We start from the raw sequence: 19339 nt of genomic DNA, 5'->3' as shown, positions 1-19339 counted from the left end.
TGGGCAGAGAGGCAGAGAGAGAGAGGAGGAAGCAGGCTCCCTGCTGAGCAGAGAGAGCCCGATGCGGGACTCGATCCCAGGACCCCGAGATCATGACCTGAGCCGAAGGCAGCGGCTTAACCCACTGAGCCACCCAGGCGCCCCTGCACATGTATTTTGATTCAGGCTCGACAGACATTACTAGATACCTGCTCAACCTCTGTTCTCCCTTCCTAGGCACCGATCCCCACACGAGAAGACAGCAATAGTTAAATTCGCCCCATATTCCCTTTCCCCTATGGAGGGCCACGTGACCCAGTCCAGGTCAATAAAATAAAGAAAAGTGTCTAAGTTTGGGCTTCCACAAAAATGGTTTTCTTAATTCAGAAAAAAAAAAGGAAGACAAAGGTAGATTCTGCTGGTACCCACCTTTTACCTTTCACCCACCCCCCCTTTCCTACCTGGAGCTCAGATGAGAGTTCTAGAAGTAGAGCAGAAAATCACTACAGAGCCTAAAGCCATATAAAAGATGGCCGAACAGGAAGCTCGAAGAACCTGGCCTCTGATGGCCACTCAATGCCATTACATCACCAGCCCTGGAAAATCTCCTTCCCTCTGGCTGCTGCTTATGGGGGGGGTGGGGTGGGGAACAAACCCCAATATGGCTTAGCTGTGGGAGCCTGATTCCTGTTACATGCGACCAACTGTAACATGTACATTTAATTCACATGTGATCCATGTGAATTTTCCATTAGGCCTGGGAATTAGGCTAATATTCTTAACCCAGATTAGTCTCTTTTTCTATATCCTCTTTTAGTACTATCTTGAAGGCTTGCTATTTTTGTTTTCCCAAAATAGTAATTTTTTTCCTGGGGTAGCTGGGTGGTTCAGTGAAGCATCTGCCTTCAGCTCAGGTCATGACTTAGGATCCTGGGATCTGGCGCCACATAGGGCTCTCTGCTCAGCGGGGAGTCTGTGTGTGTGTCTCTCTCTCCTCCCTCCCTGCTCACACACATGCTCTCTCCCTAATAAAGTCTTTTTAAAATTTATAGTAACTTTTTCCTGACAACTAATTCAGGATTTATGTAATAAATAATAACTACAGTTATTCATAATAATAATTTAAAATAACCTGGATGTACATCAATGGGGAACCCAATGCATGAGTTTTAGTATGTCCATGAACTAGAATATTTTACAATTAATAAAAAAAAAAATAGATCCATATTATGGACTTGGAAAGGATTCTGCTTTTATTACAGGGAACCAAAAAATGCCTATTTTAGCATAACATTTGTGTTACTTAAAAATATACATATGGGGATGCCTGGGTGGCTCAGTGGGTTAAGCAGCTGCCTTCGGCTCAGGTCATGATCCCAGCATCCTGGGATCGAGTCCCACATCGGCCTCCTTGCTCAGCAGGGAGCCTGCTTCTCCCTCTGCCTCTGCCTGCCTCTCTGTCTGCCTGTGCTCGCTCTCTCCCCCTCTCTCTCTCTGATAAATAAATAAAATCTTAAAAAAAAAATATATATATATATATATATATACACACACACACACACACACATATGTACCCTTACACAGACATGTGTATACATTCTTCTAGAAGCATTGGCAATGTGTCTGGAAGAATGTGTACCAAACTGTAAAGAGGTAGTTACCTCTGGATCACAGATGAGAAGGAGGGTTAGGGAAAGGGGAAAAATAACTCTATATAAATGTTATGCAGTTTGAATTTATTTCACAAAAGTAATTCATATCTTGGATTAAATTCTAAAAGTACAGAAGTAGCCTAGGATAAGAAGATTCACCTAAAATGTCACCACCCAGAAATAACCGCAGCTGACATTTTGCTAAATATCCTCTAGACTCTAGACCTCTCACTGTGTATACAGGCACATATATATATACGCACACACACAAACTGTCTTCTGTAACACCACCCTCGTTATCTCAGTGGTCAACCCCTCCTCCTTCCCCTCAGCTGGCCTTATCTTCCTTACTTTATTTAACACACTGGAACAGCCCAAGGACTCTGTCCTGACACTTCCGTCTATACTCGGTGTCCAAGTCAACTCAGCCAGTCCTACGCTCAGCCCTCTGCCGTGAGTCTTAGTCTCAACTACCCAGTTACCCCCTTGCCAACTCCATTCAGATGCTGAAGTCACACATCGACTATATGTTCCAAATTACACTTTTAATATCTATCCACAACCTCCCCTGCACCCTACCAGCTGAACTATGAGCTCATTAAGTGACACCAGTCTCCACGAGGTGGCTCACACCCAAGCCTGGAAGTCGTCCTTCACCCTTCCCGCTACACAACTCATCAGCAACCCTTCCAGTTCCCTCTCTGCTGCGCATGTCATCGTCCCCCAACCTAACACATGCACAGAGGGCTTTAAAAGGCATCAGAAACATTCGTTGTTACGGGAAGATCCTTCCACAGCCTCCAAGGCGACCACCACCACACCCAGCACACAGCACCCCCAACCTCGCCTTACACCCCTCTGCCCTCATTCCTGCTGTTTGGCCCTCACTGAACTCCGAGAACATATCAAACTGTTACGGCCTCAAACACTGGTCCTGGCCATTCCTTCTGAAACACCCTTCCCGGCTCTGCCACCCTTCAAGTTTTAGCTCAAATGTCACTTCGAGAGGTTAGACTGGATGCTCCGTTCACACCATCCATCTCTGTCATCCCACTTTTTCCCTTCTTACCACTTAACCACTGTCCTGAATTCATCTGTTTACCCTCCCCTGTCTATCCTAAAGCGCACTCTCCCTGTGGTCGAGGCCCTCCTGGGTCCTCTTCCAGCCCCAGCACTGAAGCTAGTACCCGGCACCTCATAAACTCAGCAGTCTTTTAAGTGAATGAACACACACAGCTAAAACATGTTCCGTTCCATTCCAACTCTAAAGTTCTTAAAGCTTCCATGGGGAGCGAAGCAAAATAAAGATGCCACAGTACTAATGCACCACTGTGTGGCCCAAGCCAGCTTTCTCGTTGGAATTAAAACAAATGCAATCATGTGGTTTACGATGTTTTGCCACAAGCTTTTACTTTTCACTCACAGTTAAAGGTCTTCCCAAGTCAATCTAACCATTCTTTTTAATGGGGATGTGGTGTATCATGTAAATCTGTCCATCTGTTTAACCGAGCTCTAGCTGGGCATTCAGGCAATTTCCAACACCGCCTTATGAGAATTGTTTGTGATACACAATCCTGTTCATACCCTTGCACAGTCCAGTTTAATCTTTAAGGTCTTTTCATAGTCATGGAATTGTTAGCTCAAAAATCACCAAGCACAACATGGGATACTGGAGTTCTTAAAAATCACCCACTTCAGTTACTCTCAAATTAAATGAAACAAAACACATGGGTGCTTTTTTTTTTTTAATAACACTATAAGATACATGGAATTGTATTCTTATAAAAATGTATTTAGATCTATGGTCTACTTAGGGAATCTACTTTAGACCTCTAATTTGAAGAAGATTTCAAGTTGATAGATGTATAAAAAGCCTCATTATTAAATACCATAGGAATGAACAAAATATTCAAAGAACCCTACCGGGCAAGAGGAGTGCTCTCTCTACAGTGACCGTATCCAAGAACAGAATAGTTGGTGGTGGTTCTACACATTCCATGTTTATTTACTCTCTGGGACTCGCCACGCTGCTGGAAAGCTTGCAGGGTGGTAACCCCAGGAGCTGCTGAACCATCCAGGGAAGGACTACAGCTCACAGTAATCATTCTACAATCTTTTTCCCTTAAATATCTCTGAATCAGGGGAGCCTGGGTGGCTCAGTCTGTTAAGCATCTGTCTTCAGTTCAGATCATGACCTTGGGGTCCTGGGATGGAGCCCCACATTGGGCTCCCTGCTAAGTGAGGTGTCTGCTTCTCCCTCTCTGCCCCTCTCCTGCTTTGTCTCTGTCTCTCAAATAAATACATAAAATATTAAAAAAAAAAATCTCTGAATCAATCCCATCCTGTCTCAAATTCCTCTTTGCCTTAAGACCTGCTAAAAAGGCACCATTATCACACACATTCTCACCTAAGGATGCCTTTACCTATTTCCTCTGTGCTAGTCTGCCTCCCAGTATCCCCAGACTCTTTTTTAAAGATTTTATTTATTTGACAGAGACAGATGGCGAGAGAGGGAACACAAGTAGAGGGCGTGGGAGAGGGAGAAGCAGGCTTCCCATGGAGCAGGGAGACTGACTCAGGGCTTGATCCCAGGACCCAGGGATCATGACCCAAGCCAAGGCAGATGCTTAATAATCAAGCCACCCAGATGCCCCACCTCAGCCTCTTCTTGAAAGAAAAGGTCTCCCTGCCTCATCCTTTTAACTAAAAGATGGCTGACTTTTGAGGGCACCACTTTCCCCAATACACTCTGCCAGTTAAGAGCTTTCCTCTTCTCTGCTATCCTGTTAGTTTCCTCGACCAGGTGGAGAGGCAGTATTCTCCTTGCTCTGAACTAGCAAACACAGGACCCACTCCCTCTCCTGCAGACACCTCTCTGATATTCATACCGGTCATCTGAATAATTGTCCGTCAACCTGGCCCTTCTGGTCACCTGGCCTAGGTTCCCATCAGCCGTAGTAGTAACAACCCCCATCGTGAGGGACCCACCTTCCTGCTCTGGCTTCCCGGTTCTTTCCCCTCCTCATGGTCGAAAGCATCTCTTCAATCCCGCCACAGCTACATGCTCTCAGATTTTTGTCATCACAGACTTCCCACCTCTGAGATTTTGATTCTCAACATCCATTTTATAATGGCCAAGTATCGGGTCTTTCTAACCACCTGCTCTCCCTTCCCTCACTGTCCTAACTTTTGCTTCCACTGAAACAGCCAATACATTGACACCATTTATGGATGGAATGTGTCACCCCACCCCCATTCAATTGTTGAAACTCACCCCTCACCCCGGAACCCATGTGATTGATGTAGGAAGTGGAGCTTTGGGGAGGTGATCAGGATGGCTTAATATCATGAGATGGAGCCCTCACAAGTGGGATTCGTGCTCTTAGAAAAGTCAGGAAAGAGCTTTGCCTTCTCTGCTCTCCATTGTGTGAGAACTAGCATCTTTACGTTACTGAATTTCCCTGCTGAAACTAATAATAATGAACAATTTTCTAGAAAATAATTTAATAAAGTGAACTCCATAGATGGGAGATAGTCATAGAAGAAGTGGAGAGTTGATGAACTACCATGTAGACATGAGTGGTTCAGATTGTGTCACAGAGAGTTCTACTGGTCCTTTATCAAAGGATAACTTCAGTGCTAGTGACTAAATGGGACTAAAGTGTAATGTTATTACTATTTCAACACAGAGAGGAATGAAAATTATCAAATTATCAAAATTATTCGTTCCTGAAACTAATAATAATGCCTTCCTAGTTTCTCCATTAACATAAGAGTGGCTTTTGGACTGAGATTTATCACACTATGGAATATCTAGTTATGACAATTTTATGGGGGTTTATGCAAATCTAAACACAGATGTAGAATTTTTTCAATGCCTTTTGAAAAATATGGAGAGAATCATAATGATTTTTCTCCTTAGATCAGTTAGCAATTAGTGTATTAATGGATTCCCTAATATCAAACCATCTTTGCATTGTTGGAGTAAATTTCACTTGATCATGACATATTAATCATTTAATAAGCTGTGAAATGATGTTTGCCAATATTTTAGTTTGAATTTTGGCTTAGTTATTTCGAGTAAGATTGTTCTGTGGTTCTCCATGCAATTCTCATTGGACTTTGGCATTGAAATACAAGATGCATAAGAAGAATCTGATAATTTTCATTCCTCTCTGTGTTGAAATAGTAATAACATTACACTTTAGTCCCATTTAGTCACTAGCACTGAAGTTATCCTTTGATAAAGGACCAGTAGAACTCTCTGTGACACAATCTGAACCACTCATGTCTACATGGTAGTTCATCAACTCTCCACTTCTTCTATGACTATCTCCCATCTATGGAGTTCACTTTATTAAATTATTTTCTAGAAAATTGTTCATTATTCCAATTTCTCATCAAAACCCTAGACATGCATAGACTTTTGAAAGCTAACACGTTACCACATAAACTCTAGTTCCTACTTGACCCACATATTCCTCCTTCACCTTATCTCCTTCATCGGGAGCACCATCCACACAACTTCTAAAAGACAGAAAGCCAGGAGTCATCCTTACTTCTTCTTCCCTCACCCATTCTTCCATCTGTCAGTGATTTATTAATTCTGGCCCCCAAATGTACCTGGAGGGACCCCATTTCTCACTATTTCCAAAGCCCTCCATCCAGTTCAGCTGCTCTCTTCTGTTTCACTTCTCCAGTCAATTCTCAATATGGCAGCCAGGATAGTTTTCTTAAGATATGAATTGGATTATACTATCCTGACCCCGAATGCCTTTGTTCAGAACCCACCCATATTTTCCTTCACCTCTGATATAAAATTCAAATTCTTTAATGTGCTCAGTGAGGCCTTTCCCTCCCTGAGAGTCAGTCATGGTCCCGTAACTGTCCCCTCAAATATCACTCTGAATAAGAACTTTCAGTTGTTCAAACATGTCATCCTCTCTTCTCCCCAATCTTGTTGCTTTAAATCCTTAAGTCTAGTTCCTTCCTATGCTTGAAACTCCACCTTAAAGGTCACTTCCTCAGAAAGACCTTTGATGACCATCCTATCTGAAACCAGTATTCCACATCATCACTCTCCACCAAAGCACCCCTTGTCAGTCCCTCAAAGCACTAGTCAACTTGTAATTATTTTATTTCTTCATTCATCTATTTCTGTCTTCCTTCAATGAATTTATTTTTATGATGGAAGCAGGAACAGGTCTCTGTGTTAACCATTACATCTCCATGTGTGGTATGGTACCCCATGCAGAGCAAACCCTCAATTATAAATATTTACTGAATGAAAAGACCAGATCCAAAAGGATAATTTCTAGACCGGGAGATACTGTGAAAGAGGAGAAAATTTCATGGAACATGGACAAAGTATTAGAGTATCTTTCAGTGCCTACTTCTGCCACCCCAATTCATCAGAGTAAGCCTTTGCACCTACCCGAGGAATACAGTAGTAGTGACACTGGGTTTTGGCTTTCCTCATGAAGGCTGGTCTGGGTTCAGCCTGGAAGAGATTGGTCCATATCATTACATTTACACTAGACCACTTAAAAATAAGAATATACATATATAAGACCACTTAAAAATAAGAATATATACATATACACCAGAGAGTTATTTCATAGATCATTGTGTTACTAGACATTAACCGAGGAGGATCAATGGTCAATGGTCAATTCAGAATATCAACCTAAGCAATCCATATTTTCACTTGATTCTATCTCACACTGTACCTGTCAATGCCACTAGCCCATACAACATAGGTATAAGTATTTTATGACAACCACTCAAAGTATTGAATCACTTCCTGGTGCCTTGGTTGGTTAGATATATTAAATAAATTTAAATAAAATTAAATTTAAAAATGTACTGAATCCCTATCTCCTTATAACACTGCACTAGAGGCTGAAATAATCTTGTCTGAGGAATGTCCTTCTCATACTTCTCTAGCAAAGTATGTAAAACCATCACTGATGTGCAAACATGCCAAAAGGACACTGGGTATGATCCAGGTCCAGATACTGGATCTCAACCAAGCTCATTAACCCTAAGTCCCATAGACACTTCCCGCCTGGTGCCCACTAAGCACCCAGCATGAGCTACAAGCATCGTCATCATCTCTCCCCTGCAAGCCACAGTGTAGTTTCCTTAGGTGTCTGGAAGACAGACGAGCAAAGGCAAAACCCAGGGAGATATATATTTTTGAGGAAATTTTGTTCTTTGTGTGACTCTAAAGTCACACAAGGGGCCTATTATCAGGTGATGAAAGCAAATAATATCCTACAATGTAATCTGTATGAACTAAAGAGATAGTTATCTAAAATCTGGGGTTTAGTCAAAATAATTCTCCAGGTTGCAGAAGAGTAGGGGGTATAATCTTCCTTAATTCTTAATATATCATGGATTTATATCAGCAGCTCTCAGTGTACACCTTTAGGGCCCCAAAGTGACCCCTTTTCTTGGAGACCCCTAAGCTTCCAAAGGTTCTGTGAGTCCAAAACTATTTTGGTAATCATGGTAATATGGAGACTTCATTTGCTTTTTTTTCATTCTCTCACAAATATACAGTGGAATTTTCCATTTCATGATGTGTGGTATCACAACAGATTGGATTCTAAGCAGATATGACGAAGGAGCCACCTTCTGTGAAGCCTGACATTAAAGAGACTTGCAAAAACAAAACAATGCTACTCTTCTCACATGTTTGTTTTGAAAAGTCTGGTTATTTTTCATAAAAATCTGTTACTTACACCAACATGTAAATGTTTTATTCATTAGTCGTTCTATTTTTTAGAAACCAGTCTTTTGAATATGTTCAGACATGAGTGCCAAAGACTCATTATCATCGGAATTGTGACCTCCATATATTGTGACAAACTTTTTAGAGGAAACCCAGAACGAACCCATAACCAGTAAAACAAAAACCACCAAAAAACCCTCCCAAACAATAGATGTATTATAAACACAGACACATGTTGATATAAAATATTATTGTTGTTGATATAAATAAATTATTGAGTTATTTCCTTGTGTCACAAATTCTATTTTTTAATTGTTTTCACATTTTTTAAGTACAGTTAACACATCGTGTTAATTTCAGGTGTACAACATGGTGGATTTAACAACTCTGCATGATGTTAGGCTCAGCATGGTGTAGCCATCATCTGCGACCTTACAACCCTACTACGTACCATGGACTATTTCCTATGCTGTACATTTTATCCCTGTGACTTTTTCATTTCGTAACAGTAAGCCTTGTATCTCCCACCCCCCTTCACACATTTTGACCATCCCTCATACCTCTACCCTCTGACAACCACCAGTTTCTGCTCTGTACTTAGTCTTTGGGATTTTATTTTTTAGATTCCATATACAAGTGAAATCATATGGTATTTGTCTTTCTCTGCCTTGCTTACTTCTCTTAGAATATCCTCTAAGTCCAACCATGTTCTCACAAATGGGAGATTTCATTCGTCTTACGGCCGAGTAATGTTCTGGGGTGCACGTGAGTGTGTGTGTGTGTGTATCCCACATCTTTTTCCATTCACATATCGATGGACACAGGATGCTTCCTTATCTTGGCTACTGTAGATAATACTGCAATAAACACAGGGATGTGTGTGACCTTTTGAATTTGTGTTTTCATTACATACCCAGTAAGAGAATTTCAGGATCATATGCTATTTCTGTTTTTAATTGTTTTGAGGAACCTGCATACTGTTTTCCACAGGGGCTACACCAGTTTACTTTCCTACCAACAGTATACGAGGGCTCCTGGTTTTTTGCCCCACCCCCACCCCCACAATCTTCACCAACACTTATTTCTTGCTTTGTGGTACTACCCAATTTGACAGGTATAAGGTGATATCTCGTCGGGTTCAGAACTGCATTTCTCTAAACATGAGTGATGTTGAGCCTCTTTCCATGTGTCTGTTGGTGATCTGGATGTTTTCTTTGGGAAAACGTCTATTCAGGTCCTCTGCCTATATTTTAACTGGAGTATTTGTTTTTTGGTGTGGAGTTGCGTAAGTTCGTCATATATTCTGGTGGATATTAACCCCTTATCAGATCATTTACAAATATCTTCTCCCGTTCAGTAGGCTGCTTTACATTATGCTGATGGTTTCTTTTGCTGTGCAAAATCTTTTTATTTTGGTGCAGTCCCAACAGTCTATTTTTGCTTTTTTTTCCCTTGCCTGGGGAAACACGAATGTGCTGTCCAGGAGATTACTGCCTCTGTTTTTTCAAGCGTTTTATGGTTTCATGTCTCACATTTATGTAGGTCTTTAATCCATTTCAAGTGTATTTGTATGTATGGTGTAAGACTGTGGTCCAGTTTTTTCTAGCACCATTTATTGAATTTTTTTCCCTATTGTATATTCTGGTTTTCTTTGTCATATGAAATAATTGACCATACCAGCATAAATTTCTGGGCTCTCTATTCTGTTTCATTGATCTAGGTCTATTTTTGTGCCACTACCATACTATTTTGAATACTACAGCTTTGTAGTATAGTTTGAAACTGTGATTGTGATACCTCCACCCTTTGTTGTTCTTTGTCAAGACTGCTTTCGCTATTCAGGGTCTTTTGTGTTTCCATAAATCTCTTAGGATTATTTGTTCTAGTTCTGTGAAAAATGTTGCTGGTATTCTGAAAGGGATTCTATTAAATTGCTTTGAGTAGTATGGACATTTTAACAATGCTAATTCTTCCAAACCATGAGCATGTATATCTTTCTTTTTTTTAATTTTTATTAGATTTTATTCATTTGACAGATCACAAGTAGGCAAAGAGGCAGGCAGGGTGGGGGGAATAATCAAGAGTTGGATGCCTAATCCTTCTGGTAACCATCAGTTTTTTTCTTTATGGTCAAGAGTTTATTTTTTGTCTTTTTTTTCTCTTTGTTCAATTGTTTTCTTAAATTCCACATATAAGGAAAATCATATGGTATTTGTCTTTCTCTGACTGCCTTATTTTGCTTAGCACTATATGCTCTAGATCTATCCATGTTGTTGTAAATGGCAAGATTTCATTTTTTTTAAGATTTTTATTTATTTATTTGACAGACAGAGATCACAAGTAGGCAGAGAGGCAGACAGAGAGAGAGAGGTGGAAGCAGGCTCCCTGTTGAGCAGAGAGCCCTATGTGGGGCTCGATCCTAGGACCCTGGGATCATGACCTGAGCTGAAAGCAGAGGCTTTAACCCACTGAGCCACCCAGGCGCCCCAAGATTTCATTTTTTTTATGGTTCAATAATAATCCATTAATGTGGTAACATCTATTTTTTCTTAAATATTTTATTTGACAGAGAGAGAGATCACAAGTAGGCAGAGAGGCAAGCAGAGAGAGAGGGGGACGCAGGCTCCCTGCTGAGCAGAGAGACTGATGGGGGGCTGGATCCCAAGACCCTGAGATCATGACCTTAGCCAAAGGCAGAGGCTTAACCCACTGAGCCACCCAGGTGCCCCTAGTAACATCTTCTTTATTCATTTATTGATGGATACTTAGTTTGCTTCCATGAAGTGGCTATTGTAAATAATTGCAATAAATGTTGGGATGCATGTATCCCTTTGAGTCAGTGTTTTTAATTCTTTGGACAGATGCCCAGTAATGCAATTACCGGATCATAGGGTAGTTCTATTTTATTTATGTATTTATGTATTTATTTATTGCCAATTTTTTTTTAATTTTTTATTTTTTATAAACATATATTTTTATCCCCAGGGGTACAGGTCTGTGAATCGCCAGGTTTACACACTTCACAGCACTCACCAAAGCACATACCCTCCCCAATGTCCATAACTGCAACCCCCTTCTCCCAACCCCCCTCCCCCCAGCAACCCTCAGTTTGTTTTGTGAGATTAAGAGTCACTTATGGTTTGTCTCCCTCCCAATCCCATCTTGTTTCATTTATTCTTCTCCTACCCACTTAAGCCCCCATGTTGCATCACCACTTCCTCATATCAGGGAGATCATATGATAGTTGTCTTTCTCTGCTTGACTTATTTCGCTAAGCATGATACGCTCTAGTTCCATCCATATTGTCGCAAATGGCAAGATTCCGTTTCTCTTGATGGCTGCATAGTATTCCATTGTGTATATATACCACATCTTCTTGATCCATTCATCTGTTGATGGACATATAGGTTCTTTCCATAGTTTGGCTAATTTGGACATTGATGCTATAAACATTCGGGTGTACTTGCCCCTTCAGATCACTAGGTTTGTATCTTTAGGGTAAATACCCAGTAGTGCAATTGCTGGGTCATAGGGCAGTTCTATTTTCAACATTTTGAGGAACCTCCATACTGTTTTCCAGAGTGGTTGCACCAGCTTGCATTCCCACCAACAGTGTAGGAGGGTTCCCCTCTCTCCACATCCTCGCCAGCATCTGTCATTTCCTGACTTGTTGATTTTAGCCATTCTGACTGGTGTGAGGTGATATCTCACTGTGGTTTTGATTTGTATTTCCCTGATGCCGAGTGATATGGAGCACTTTTTCATGTGTCTGTTGGCCATCTGGATGTCTTCTTTGCAGAAATGTTTGTTCATGTCCTCTGCCCATTTCTTGATTGGATTATTTGTTCTTTGGGTGTTGAGTTTGCTAAGTTCTTTATAGATTTTGGACACTAGTCCTTTATCTGATATGTCATTTGCAAATATCTTCTCCCATTCTGTCAGTTGTCTTTTGATTTTGTTAACTGTTTCCTTTGCTGTGCAAAAGCTTTTGATCTTGATGAAATCCCAATAGTTCATTTTTGCCCTTGCTTCCCTTGCCTTTGGTGATGTTCCTAGGAAGATGTTGCTGCGGCTGAGGTCGAAGAGGTTGCTGCCTGTGTTCTCCTCAAGGAATTTAAGGAGTCAATCCCATTTACAATTGCACCCCAAACCATAAGATACCTAGGAATAAACCTAACCAAAGAGGCTAAGAATCTATACTCAGAAAACTATAAAGTACTCATGAAAGAAATTGAGGAAGACACAAAGAAATGGAAAAATGTTCCATGCTCCTGGACTAGAAGAATAAATATTGTGAAAATGTCTATGCTACCTAAAGCAATCTACACATTTAATGCAATTCCTATCAAAGTACCATCCATCTTTTTCAAAGAAATGGAACAAATAATTTTAAAATTTATATGGAACCAGAAAAGACCTCGAATAGCCAAAGGGATATTGAAAAAGAAAGCCAAAGTTGGTGGCATCACAATTCCGGACTTCAGGCTCTGTTACAAAGCTGTCATCATCAAGACAGCATGGTACCGGCACAAAAACAGACACATAGATCAATGGAACAGAGTAGAGAGCCCAGAAATAGACCTTCAACTCTATGGTCAACTAATCTTTGACAAAGCAGGAAAGAATGTCCAATAGAAAAAAGACAGCCTCTTTAATGAATGGTGCTGGGGAAATTGGACAGCCACGTGCAGAAAAATGAAATTGGACCATTTCCTTACACCACACAGAAAAATAGACTCAAAATGGATGAAGGACCTCAATGTGAGAAAGGGTAGTTCTACTTTTAAGTTTTTGAGAACTCCTATATTGTCTTCCATGGTGGCTATGCCAGTCTGCATTCCCACCAATTGTGGAGAAATGGGAACCCTTTTGCACTTTCTCACCATTTATTGTTGTTTCTTGCGGTTTTGATTTTGGTCATTCCGACAGGTGTGAGGTGATATCTCATTGTAAGTTTGATTTGCAATTCCCTAATGCTGAGTGATGTTGAGCAACTTTTCTTGTATCTTTTGGCCATCTACATGTCTTTTTTTTTTTTTTTAAGATTTTATTTATTTGACAGAGAGACCACAAGCAGGCAGAGAGAGAGGAGGAAGCAGGCTCCCCACTGAGCAGAAAGCCTGAAGTGGGGCTCGATCCCAGGACCCTGAGATCATGACCCAAGCCGAAGGCAGAGGCTTTAACCCACTGGGCCACCCAGGTGCCCTACATGTTTTCTTTAGAAGAGTGTCTGTTCATGTGCCTTCTGCCGATTTTTTAACTGGATTATTTATTTTGGGTATTGAGCTACATAAGTTCTTGATATATTTTGGATGCTAACTCTATAAGAAATGTCATTTGCAAAAACCTTCTGCCATTCAGTAAGTTGTCTTTTAGTTTTGCTGGTTGTTTCCTTCACTGTGCAGAAGCTTTTTATCTCGATGAAGTCCCAATAGTTTATTTTTGTTTTATTTTTTTTCCCTTGTTTCAGGAGACATATCTAGAAAGATGTTGTTATGACTGATGTCAGAGAAATTACTGCCTGGGCACTTCTCTAGGATTTTTATGGTTTCATGTCTTACATTTAAGTCCTTAATCCGTTTTTCAGTTTATTTTTGTGTGTGGTGTAAGAAAATGGTCCAGTTTCATTCCTTTGCATTTAGCTCTCCCATTTTCCCAACACCATTTGTTGAAGACACTGTTTTTTCTCCTGCATATTCTTGCTTCCTTTGTCAAAGATTAACTGTCAAAGATTAACCATATAATTGTGCATTACCTTGATTCTAAAACCAGATAGAGACACAACAAAAAAAAAAAGAACTACAGACCAATCTCCCTCATGAACATAGATACAAAAATCCTCAACGAAATATTAGCAAACATAATCTAAGAATACATTTAAAAAGAGCATTCATCATGATTGAGTGAGATTTATTCCTGGGATGCAATGGGGGTTCAATATTTGCAAATCAATCAATAAGAGAAAGGATAAAAACCAGAGGATCATTTCAGTATATCCAAAAAAGGTGTCTGAAAAAGTATAACATTCATTCATGTAAAAACAAAGTAGATTTAGAGGGAACATACCTCAACATAATAAAGGACTTATATGAAGAACCCACAGCTAACATCATACTCAATGGGGAAGAACTGAAATGGTTTCTCCCTACAGACAGGAGCAAGACGAGGATATCCACTCTCACCACTGTTACTTAACATAGTACTGGAACCCTCGCCACAGCAATCAGGCAGGAGAGAGGAATAAAAGGCATCCAAATTGGTAAGGAGGAAGGGAAACTTCTGCTATTTGCAGATGACAGGATACTATATATAGAAAACCCTAAAGACTTCACCAAAAAACTACCAGAACTGAAAAATGAATTTTGTAAAGTTGCAGGATACAGAATTAATGTACAGAAATCTGTTGCATTTCTATACACTAATAACGAAGCAGCAGAGAAAGAAAACAATCTATTCACAATTACACCAAAATAATACTTCTGAATAAATTTAACCTAAGAGAGGAAAGAGCTGTACTCTGAAAACTACAAAACATGGATTAAAGAAATTGATGATACAAAGAAATAGACATTCTGTGTTCATGGTTTGGAAGAACAAATATTGTTAGAATTTCTGTACTACCCAAAGCGATCTACACATTTAAAGCAATTCCTATCAAAATACCAAAAGCATTTTTCACAGACCTGGAACAAACAATCCTAAAATTTGTATGGAATTGCAAAGGACCCTAAATAGCCTAAGCAATTTTGAAAAAGAAAAATTGGAGGCATCACAATTCTAGAATTCAAGTTATATTACAAAGCTATAGTAATCAAAGTAGTATGAGTTTTTAAATTACCAATTCAGGTTTGTTACTAGGATTCAGTATCATCACCAGTAATTGGTCCATTCGGTATTTCTATTTCTTTCTGATTCACTCCTGGAAGATTTTAATTTTCTAGGAATTCATCCATTTCTTCTAGATTGTCCAATCTGTTGGCATGTTTCTGTTATTTTTAAATAAATATATATTTTAAAATCTCTATCTCAACTTTTAATATGGAAAATATTCACACATAGAGCCCATGAAACAAAAGCTCTTTTGGGAAACTTAATAAATTTTCAAAGTTTGAAGAGGTCGGAGAGCCTTTCTCAACCAACCAGGGGCATTCGGTGAAGAGGTTATGAAAGGATCCCTGTTTTAATCATCTGCTGAAAGAGTTCTGAAAATCTATTGACCTACTGTCATCATTATTAACTGTGTTAACTAGAGTAAAAGAATGGAGAACTCCTATTTTAAACTTTTAAACTTTTGCTGTTTGAAATGTACAGTGTCATCAGAATAATAGTCTTCCCAAAACTATCGGACTTAGATCTCTGTGGCAGAAGCAGATTCTGAACTGGTAGATAAAACTTTAGGCCATTACATATTTCTGTAAGGATTCTTTTTGATTGCTCAAGCAGAAACCAAACAAAACAAAACACTAGAATTTCTCTCAGGGCAGAAGCAGAGGAGTGGAGGGTCCACTCTACTCTCCATTTCCCCGCTGCCTATGCTCCAGAGAATCAGACTTTATTCTACATGAATAGAAGCAACACCCTCAGAATGTACACAGAGTAATCACACTGAAAGGAAGGTGTAGCAGGATAAACTCATTGGCTGTTTAATATATACACACACATATATTCTTAAATGTAGACTATATTTCATAAGACCACAATTTAGCATATACATAAATATTTTTCTTAGAATATAGTCATTTTATCAAACAAGATGGGATCAGGAGGGAGACAAACTATAAGAAACTCTTAATCTCACAAAACAAACTGAGGGTTGCTAGGGAGAAGGGGGGTGGGGGGCAGGGAGAGGGTGGTTGGGTTATGGACATTGGGGAGGATATGTGCTATGGTGAGTGCTGTGAAATGTGTAAGCCTGACAATTCACAGACCTGTACTCCTAGGGCTAATAATACATTATATGTTAATTAAAAAAAGAATATACTCCTTCAATTTGTTGAAATATGGCTTAAAAATAAGAGTTTGAATAAAAAAAACACTGATGTTTGTATGATTCCGTTTATGCTTTTCAAAATTTGTGCTTCTACATTGATACACTAAGCCACACTATTTGCCGAAGGAGTGCCGCAGAAGTAATTGGTTTGAAAAGATGCCGCTTCATAGCTACTCACAGGCAGTTTTACATCAATCACTTTTTACATCAATCACTCATACTATAGCTAAAGCACTACCCTTATCCTTCAACTAAGATACTGCTAGAAAGAATATGTTGAACAATTACCTCAGTACTTGGAGATCGCAGAATGATTTCAAGTCATCAGACTGTTTTTCCCAAAATTCCTAAAATTGAACAAAAGTCTTAAGTGGTTATCAGTTACTCTACTCTGGAATGGATCCTCTTAAGTCACAGAGAATATTCCAAAAGAAGAGGAGCACTTACCAAAACATCCTTCTCAAGGTGTTTCAGAGTCTGAATATCCTTCTCAAGATTGTTCAGCTCTTGAAGAACAAAACTGTGAAACTGTTCTAGTTTATTCAGTCTGATAAATGTAAAAAGCAACAGATTTCATTGGAATTGCTTGACTGTAACAAGAGATGATCTTCTTTTTACAAGGATACTCCTGATTCTTTTCTAGACTTTTTCTAACTTAAATTCAAGTTGGCTAACATATACTGTAATATACAGGGGTAGAGTTTAGTGATTCATCAGTCGCATAGAACACCCAGTGCTCATCCCATCACGTGCCCTCCTGAATGTCCATCACCCAGTTACCCATCCCCCCACCCACCTCCCCTCCAGCAGCCCTCAGTGTGTTTCCTGTAGCTAAGAGTCTCTTATGGTTTTCCTCCTCCTTTGTTTTTATCTTATTTTTCCTTCCTTTCCCCAATGTTCATCTGTTTTTTTTTTCTTGAATTCCACATGAGTAAAATTATATGGTATTTGTCTTCTCTGACTTATTTTGTTTAGCATAAAACCCTCTAGTTCTATCCATGTCACTGCAAATGGCAAGATTTCATATTTTTGATGGCTGAGTAATAGTCCAGTGTGTGCGTGTGCATCTGTTACATCTTCTTGATCCATTCTTCAGTTGATGGACATCTGGACTCTTTCTATAGTTTGGCTATGGTGGACATTGATGCTATAAACATTGCTAAGCATGTGTTCAAATCACATAGTTCAAATCACTATGTTTGTATTCTTTGGATAAATACCCAGTGGGGCAATTGCTGCGTCATAGTGTTGTTCTAATTTTAACTTTCTGAGGAACCAGTTTGCCTTCCCACCAGCAGTGTAAAAGGGTTCCCCTTTCTCCACATCCTTGCTAACTTTTGTTTTTAAGAACACACACCTCCTCTTCCTCCCCCTCACTGGATGACCATCCTCTTCTCCAGAAACTACGAAGACTTGGATTTATCCCTTCAAAAGAAGTCCAAAAGAAGCTGGTACTTCAACATCATACTAAGAGCAAAGGAGAGAGGACTCCAGAGAAAAGGACACAGAGGTCAGACCTGGCCCAGAAGCCATTATGTCACCAATCATAACTCCCCATCACTTCCAAACTTCCACTTGCCCCCTTCCTCTCTTGCCTTAAGCTGGTCCTGAGAGCTGAAATTGGCTAATAAAGCCCATCTTCTACATGTTAGTTCTAAAGTTTCCAACCTCTGCTTTTGTGGGTCTAACCACCACATAAACTGATTATTTGTTTTCTGTCTTCTCCATTAGGCTGAAAGTTCTATGAAGGCAAGAAGCTCTCAGTGCTTGTCGTCACTGCTCTCCTGCACTTAGCCCAGGGCCTGGCACCTCGTGCTGCTCAGTGTGCATTTGCCGAATGGGAAATAGATGAATACGTAACCTCTCCCCCTACAACATAACAGAAGTTCTCCACGTCCAAAGTCCTTTATGGGTGTTTTGAGAATCAAATGACATTGCAACTAAAAAAAGTTATAAATTCCTATTCACATTATATTTTCTGCCCTAAGAAACGTCCTCCTTCAGTTAAGCTAACCAACCTGCCATCGTTTTCTTTCCCTCCCTCATTCACAGGCCATTCTCTCCAACAAGAAACCATCTATGCCCACCTTCCCTATACCAATCAAACCTTTGTTTGTTTCCCTATACCAATCAAACCTTTGTTTTCAAAACCTCCCTACAGAAGCACTTCAGCTGTAATGGCTCTAGATTAACCCTAATCACCACAGAACCCCATCTCCCCACAGAACCCATCTCCCCACAGAACCCCATCTCATCACAGAACCCCATCTCCCCACAGAACCCATCTCCCCACAGAACCCCATCTCCCCACAGAACCCCATCTCCCCACAGAACCCCATCTCCCCTCACCTCTCCTACCCTTCCCATCTCACAGTCATCAGAGTGTGTTTGCGGATGGGTGCGTGTGTGTGTGCAAGTGCACAGAACTTTTTACTGTGGCAATAGAACATAAAATTTACCCTTTTAACCATCTTTGAGTGGACAATTCAGTGGGATTCAGTACATGGACAATGTCCTGCAACCATCACCACTATCCATCTCTAGAACTTCTCCGTGGTCCAAACAGAAACTCCATACTGCTTAAACAAAACTTATTTCCACTCTCTCAGGCTCTGCTAATCTTTATTTTACTTCCCTTCTCTAGGAATTTGTCTCTTCTAAGTACCTCTTTTAAGTGAAGTCATTCAACACTGGTCCTTTTGTGTCTGGCTTATTTCATTTTGCATAATGTCCTTGAGGTTCATCCAGGATGTGGCAAGTGTTAGAATTTCATTCTTTAAGGCTGAATAATATTCCACTGCACATGGAGGACACATAGCACTTATCCAGCATTTTCCCATGTTTACCCATCCTTGCTTTGTCTTCATAGTTGGATAATTTTTTTTTAAATAGTGTTTTAGGATCATACCATACTTTTAGGAAGCTTATGGAAGGCCTTCTCCCATCATCTTATGAAGGAAGAACTAGAAACTAGACACTAGA

General features: G+C 40.0%; 1 protein-coding gene across 1 annotated transcript in view; it reads right to left on the bottom strand.

Annotated features, from left to right (window-relative positions):
* Positions 1 to 19339, bottom strand: part of SYCP2L (synaptonemal complex protein 2 like) — a 126593-nt gene that overhangs the window by 8425 nt on the left and 98829 nt on the right. Inside the window, 2 exon segments of the mRNA XM_059179362.1 lie at positions 16646 to 16704; positions 16805 to 16904. Of these exon segments, the coding sequence (XP_059035345.1) occupies positions 16646 to 16704; positions 16805 to 16904 (159 nt within the window).

This window comes from Mustela lutreola, chromosome 6 (assembly GCF_030435805.1).
Source record: "Mustela lutreola isolate mMusLut2 chromosome 6, mMusLut2.pri, whole genome shotgun sequence".
Classification (NCBI taxonomy): domain Eukaryota; kingdom Metazoa; phylum Chordata; class Mammalia; order Carnivora; family Mustelidae; genus Mustela; species Mustela lutreola.
The sequence above is the reverse complement of the archived record's forward strand: the minus strand, read 5'-3'. Positions and strand labels throughout refer to the sequence as shown.